We start from the raw sequence: 6,900 nt of genomic DNA on the forward strand, positions 1-6,900 counted from the left end.
GCCCCAACTAGGGAGAAACTCTCCTAAGTTCCAACAAATGTTGTTGCATTACCAAGTCTCAAACCTAAGACACTAGATAAGCTGGAACAACTCTCTTACCGGCCGATTCAAAAACTTGTTGGTAATAAAGGTTTTCATACAACCGGTTCCCGAAGAAGAAGTTTCTTAAACCTGACACAAATTGTTGTAAAAACATTTTTCTTCATGTGGTAATGACTAGACTGCCAAATTAGCCAACTACTCTACATTATAACTATAATAACCCATTTCACAGTACGGCAATGGAGTGCGGCCCTAAGAAAGCATTGCACAAAGATAGAAGTAATAAAGATCGATTTTATTTCAGGCAGATCACTCTACAGAAGCATTTTTTCCCGAAATAACAGAAAACAAGTACACACAAGAGCTAAATAAGGAAATCGTTTTTTTCTCACTGCCTAATCTTGGTCTTGCAATGGAGATTGCAAAACTGGCAGAAATTACAGACAGAAATAGGACGATAACTATCGCCTCTCAGTATCATACTATGGTTCACTTAACTTGCAGAAATAATACGTAGAAACAGGAAGCTAGTTATCGTATGTTAAATATCATAGTTCACACTATGATTCATGTAACACTGGAGCAAAGACAATATCATCAAACTATGTGGGGAAACAAAACTGTGTTGGAAAACACAATATCACCCAAGCCAAACACCTGCATTTTGGGATTATCCCCACTAATTCATTCCTGAACAGTATATCATATGCAACCATGCGCTGTGCAATTCATTCAGCAATTAAACCAAACCCAATTGAAATAAGATAAAGGCCCTGAGTTTAGGATCAATTTGTTAACATAAATCTATATGCTTCAAAAATCAGAATCTATGCTTTCAAAATTTATGTCAAAAAGGAAAGCAACAGCTTTTGTTCATCTACATTTTGCAAGTTCTGTAACCTCAATCAGTGGTGTATTGACTCTAATAGTCTACGCACATGTTCCGCCTTGACATGCCACCAAAAATAGTCATCTATTTATAACGCGATATTATTTGACCAAGTTCTCAACTGAGTAAATCCGCAGTATACCCGCTGTAGAAAACCCAGGAAAACAAAGACTTGATGGAGTAAACCCTGCATGAATCCTACTTCAATGCTCCGACTTCATTATGCAAAGAGCACTGACAAAGAACACCAACAAAGACGCACCCTGTTACACAAAAAGGAACAAATTATCAGAAAACTCAGAAGATGAATTTAGATAATCTCATTTAGCCAGACAAAACAGTAATGACAAAACAAAAGCAAAGTACTGTACATACATAAGAAAAGCAGACAGCCTTCATTTTTTACTAGTAAATCCTCACATCTGATAAGTTATACTTACTCCGCTGTTTTTTAGTTGACACAATTTTTAGGCACGTTTGCCAAAGCACGATAAATATGCAAAAATTATAAAAAGTTGATATTTGAGAAATATTCATTTGAGACGAATTTAATAAGACCCAACATGATTATGTTTTTGTTCTTAAGTGTGGATCATAAAAAAATGTCAAAGGAGTTTGTGTGAATAGTGTTAAAATGAAATTGTGTCAACTAATAAGAAATGGAGGAAGTAACTGGCACTGCTAGAGTTATGTGCAACAGACAATTATGCAAAAGTTCAAGGTAAGCCGGTAACACAACCGTACAACACAAAAACTACACTGTCCAAATCCGAATCCGACTACTGGTGGAGTCTAGGGAGAAGTGAATATTATCATTTTCACTCTACCCAGTTAAAAAATGCAAAATAGAATAAAATAATTCATACCCAGAGTCCTTGTGATTAACCAATCTTCAACAAGAATAAAAAGGAGCTAGACTTAGGAAAGTACCTGTACAAGATGTTGATGACAACTTCAGTTTCCCATAAGAACTTTCTGAGGATCAAGCTGCCCACTACAGTAACTAGATGGAACAGTAGATATTTCCTGTCTGCCTGTCCACTCCTCACATGGCTTGAGTGTGATTGGCCTTTCGATTGCAGCAGCTTCCACACACAACATATGTTTGTACTCATTATCTCCAAAATCAGCAAGGGCCTTAGCCTTCTTGTCCCAAGGATTCCACACCACTGCAAAAGAAAATAATATTTCTCAAATAAAATGTGTAAGAATAATCAGCCGGTCGGTCAGTGTCTAGATGGAAGGGCTCACATCTAAAAGAGAAATTAAATTTAGGTAGAAAGGAATGACTCAACTTTTAAAAACTATCTCTTGTCACAACTGCACAAAAAGGGCACAGTCCACCCAACCTTACACGGTGAAAAAAACAACATAAATTTCCGAGAAAAGTATCACTATAGACTATAGAGTACCTTAAATAACGAAGAAAGATGCTTTTTCCATTTCTAAGAAAGCTATACCTCTAGCGAGTCTAGCCCCCACAAGATTCATGTATATACTTCGCCCTAGATCACCCATCATCCATAGAGATTACTCTGGTGTTTACCTAGCATATTATTACTTGCTTCAATTTGAGAGCACTAAAGGTCTCTACAAATGGTCCGACACTCATTCCAAGAAGTATATCGTTCAGACGATGATAGTTTCCTCAACAAGTCATACAACTCACTAAAAAAGGAATGACTTGGTATATAAAGATAGTATTAGCCACGCCCAGAGGTAAGAAGGGAAAAAACAGAGTTGTCTACGAATCTATTATTGCTTATGTCATGCAACAAATTATTTTTCACATAACTATACGTAATAATCTAAAATTATAACTGAAAAAAAGGTCAGGCAAAATGATTAGGGATATTCTTACCAGCATCTAGTAGTCCATCTTTACGAATCACATATGTCCTTTTCCTTTCATGATCCAGGATTGCAATCTTAGAGGGCGTGCTGAGATATACCTTGTCAACCTATTCGTACAGAAATATGTATGATAAATTTCATGCTGTACTCAGAAGAAAACAAAACGAGAAAGACAACACTAACTTCTCCTTCAAATGTGATGGCATCCCCTTGTTCAGTAAAGCGCTCCCTGTTCTTCGTGTTGTCAAGATAATCCAAAGTCTCTAGTCCTTCTACCCTGACTTCACTGAATAGAAACAAGCATAAACATAAGGTAACATCTCGCTTTGATAGATTACAGTATTTTTTACATGAACATTTGGTACGCAATTAATTTCATATGCATGTTTCATAGTGAAGTTTGAAATTGACCCTCCTTCAAGCAAATTTAGTTCAAAATATAGAGTATTAATCATTATTTCGCAATCAATAACAATATAGAAGCTACCTCCTAAACTCAATGACAATGACCTACAAGCACCTCCACTTCTTGCTACAAAACATTGAGACAGCATTTAACAGATCAACTATATCAATTATCAAGACTGATTCATTGGTTTTGAAAGGGGAAAAAGACAAATAATATCTACGGGCAACATTTAGTCATATCTACTGTGATAAATTGAGTTTCGCTCTCTCACTTAATAGCTCTTTGTTTCTTTGGTTCTCAAGTTTTAGGTCAATAGATAATTACCCAATCAACATTCTAAATGAAACCGCCCTAGTAATTACAGGCATATTTGAAATTTGAAGCCCCCAAATTCCAACAGTCATGAACCAGGTGAACTATATCGAATTGGCAGATGACAACGACTTCAAAACCAGGGCTGAATGAAACTCGTGCAAATAGCCATGCTTTCCATCTTTGAAGCTTAAGCTTGTGAAGCCAAGGACAATTAGAACTCGTTTTATCCAAATTTTTAAACATCATGGACCTTCTATTCTCTTTTGCCATGCATGGTACTGCAAATTACATAAAATCAACATTCAATATCTAGCATTGACGCAGAACATAGAATAAGACACAGTCGATTCCAATTTTTAGCTTCAAACTAACAATACTTTACATCCTGCAACATGCATCGGTTCTTCTCGATCTTTACTGCATGCATAACTACTCTTATACTAGATTACATCTAGACAGACTGACTAATTAACAAAGGCAGACTCGAAATCACTTTAACAACTTTTTCAATACCAGCTTATCATATAATGTTATCCACGACATGGGAAATAAGGATGACTAAATAAAAGATGATGAAGACCCCAGAGAGGTGAGGCATTATACAAATTATTATGACAAAATTGGAAAAAGTTAAAAATAAACAATTAGCGCAACATTGTAATACCTGACGTCTGAAACAGAGAAATAGGTGTGATAAGCAAATGTAAAGGAGAACGGCTTCGAATCAATATTTCTAACACGTGATGTCAGCAACAGCTCTCCTCCAGGACCCAAGCTTATTCTCAGACGAAACTCATAACTACATAAGACAAAAGATAATGTTGTTTCATTTCAACAAGTACAGCAATATAGTTAATCAACAAAAATAAGAAATATTCTTCTGATTTTATATTGGACTAAGCCACACAAATTTTGAGAAAACATCAACATCTGCACAAATACTCGGACATTCAAACAATTAATCGAGGGGGAAATATACCTGTGAGGCCAAATCTTCAGATCTTCTTCAGAGGGCTTTAGCAGCAAATCAACATAAGAATTAGTAGGTGAAGTCATGGGTAAAGGCGGTGGGTTGGGATCAACACTCCAAACTCTATTCCTAGCATATCCATGAGCTCCAACGTAACCAAGAGTGTCAAACTGCACCACAAGGTATGATGTTAACTTGATAGAGAAGACAACAGATAATAATGGTGTGGGGGGTGGGAGCATATACCTGAGGGAAACATATTGATATGCCTCCACGAATTGGTTTTGGGGGCTTGAAGATAGCCTGGACACCATAATAAAATCAGTAAAAGCACATAGATGAAATCACAACTTTGAAACATTTGAATCAAGTAAATTAGCATTCAGCAGTAAAAGTGTATTTTGACAACTACATATTAAGACAAGAAGTGATGCCATTTTTGCTAACTGAGCATGTGAAGGGACGATATGTCAACCTAAGCATCACAATAAACTATAATCCACCTTTTAACCACCATGGAAGCTCATGGTTCAGTGTATCCATTCTTCCCCACACTAAAGACAACAATCCAAGTACAACAATGGTTGACTGTTTGAAAATTGATCGTATCACCATCTTCTCAAAATCCTTGAGGTTTTCAAATTATTCTCTTCATTATTTACTGCACTATCTTTGATATTCTATCAACCTATTGATAGAGTCCTAGGACCATAATGCCCAATAGATTCAGACAACAGTTAACCTAAGGCCTCTATCCGTTCACGAATTCTACCAACAGTTAGTCAGTGGAGGAAATTCTACCTAATAAATTGAGTAAGAAGACGCAACTATACTAGACTGTGAGACATCAAATTTCATCAAGGAATTGTATATAACAAGTTATAGGAAAACATGTAAAGTTATCAAGGTATTAAATCTTGGACACATCACCTTATCGCGGCCAGTACAGGTTTTTGAACTTACCGTAGCTGTGATTATAGGGGGCGACAGCCGCAAACCATCCGCATTGCCAGCAGAGTGGTTCCACGACTGTTGGCCAAGATTTAAAACCTCTTACGAAAAAAAAAAAATAGCACACATTCTCATATAGCATATTATAAACAACATGATATCAGACTGTGCACATTTTCATATCCTCATCTTGACATTAAACAGATATTAATATCACCTTGTTGCTTACGAAAAGTAACTCCTGTTTATGCTCGTTCTTCCAAGAAGTGACATGAGCTCCATAGAGGTACATCTTCAAGCACAACGACAAGTAGATTAGGGACTGATTAGTGATTACACACAATTTTACATCTAAATTGAAGGATTATACACTTTTAATACCAATTTAAACGATGTAAACAACAACATCATCATCCGCGGTAGAGAATCCAAGAATCTAACAAATAAAACAGCAACAATTTCAACAAACAAACACAACCATTCAGAAGCTCGAACATCATATCTAACGCAATATAAACCACTCCGATCATACATACGCAAAATAGATCCGATTAACATAGAAATGCCGCTCAAAATCGACAATAAAAGAAAAATAAACCTCAAGAACTGAGAAAATCAAAACGAATTCGAGAAAAATAGCGAAAAATAGACAGAAACTCAGGAATGGAATGCACCAAAATTGGAGCGTAGAACAGAAGGTGAAAGAGAATAAAGAAAAAGGAAAGAAAAACACCTCGGCAGAGACGCCACGAAGCCCGCGAAGAATAACCTTGTCAAGGCCATTAACGCCTTTAGTGTACTCGACTGGAACCAGAGGATTCCGTTGTTCGCTTGTTGAAGACGCCATAGCTATCTTCCTTCACAAAACTCGCTCAACCTTCACCCGCTCTCTTTCTCTTTCTTTTTTTTTTTTTTTTTTTTTCTCTCTCTCTCCTCTTTGTCAGTTGGTAACAAAATCCGTAAAGTTTTCGTACAGATTCCCTTTTGGCAATTTTGTCCGCATATGTTTCGTTTAAACGATATTTTCCACCCCGGCGTGTCAGACATATTCGGATACCGTATGAGCCGGACGGCCGGTAAATCGGTCACGGGACTTACCACGATCCCTCTCACTCTTCGGAAATGAAATGGTTTTATTTCGTATAAATTAAGGGCTTGTTTGGTTGACATCGTTGATATGGGAATTTAATTCGCATAAGTGTACCAGCATAATATCCATTTTTTTTAACTTTTAATATATTTTGATTAATTTTTATATTTTATAAGAAAAAAAGTTAATTGATAAAGGAGTATTTTAGAGAGTTAAATGATAAATTTTATACATTATTAGTGATTTTGAATAAATAAATTTTATTAAAATGAAAAAATTTATCACTAAAAAAGAGATAACTTTTAGTTATGCAAGGTTAATGATGGAGTTTGGCAAGCAGACGAGAGCTCCTTGAAAACATTAATTCGAACTATTATGAG

The 6,900-nt window shown here is 36.1% G+C and overlaps 1 protein-coding gene across 2 annotated transcripts; it reads right to left on the reverse strand.

Moving 5' to 3' along the window:
• Window positions 1-744: 744 nt before the first annotated feature.
• On the reverse strand, window positions 745-6,545 carry LOC110785015 (putative glucose-6-phosphate 1-epimerase). Of its 2 annotated transcripts, XM_021989458.2 has the most exons (9): window positions 6,164-6,539; window positions 5,648-5,722; window positions 4,726-4,782; window positions 4,489-4,649; window positions 4,174-4,308; window positions 2,969-3,071; window positions 2,793-2,892; window positions 1,862-2,100; window positions 745-1,194 (listed from the first exon to the last, which is right to left on the reverse strand). In XM_021989458.2, exons 1-8 carry the CDS (start codon window positions 6,275-6,277, stop codon window positions 1,886-1,888), a joined length of 960 nt encoding a protein of 319 aa, XP_021845150.1. In that variant the 5' UTR covers window positions 6,278-6,539; the 3' UTR covers window positions 745-1,194; window positions 1,862-1,885. The 2 variants fall into 2 exon arrangements, with proteins under 2 accessions (XP_021845150.1, XP_056692741.1); XM_056836763.1 differs by lacking the exons at window positions 745-1,194; window positions 1,862-2,100 and adding an exon at window positions 2,115-2,280 and having other exon boundaries at window positions 6,164-6,545.
• Between the last annotated feature and the right edge of the window lie 355 nt (window positions 6,546-6,900).

This window comes from Spinacia oleracea, chromosome 2 (assembly GCF_020520425.1).
Source record: "Spinacia oleracea cultivar Varoflay chromosome 2, BTI_SOV_V1, whole genome shotgun sequence".
Classification (NCBI taxonomy): Eukaryota; Viridiplantae; Streptophyta; class Magnoliopsida; order Caryophyllales; family Amaranthaceae; genus Spinacia; species Spinacia oleracea.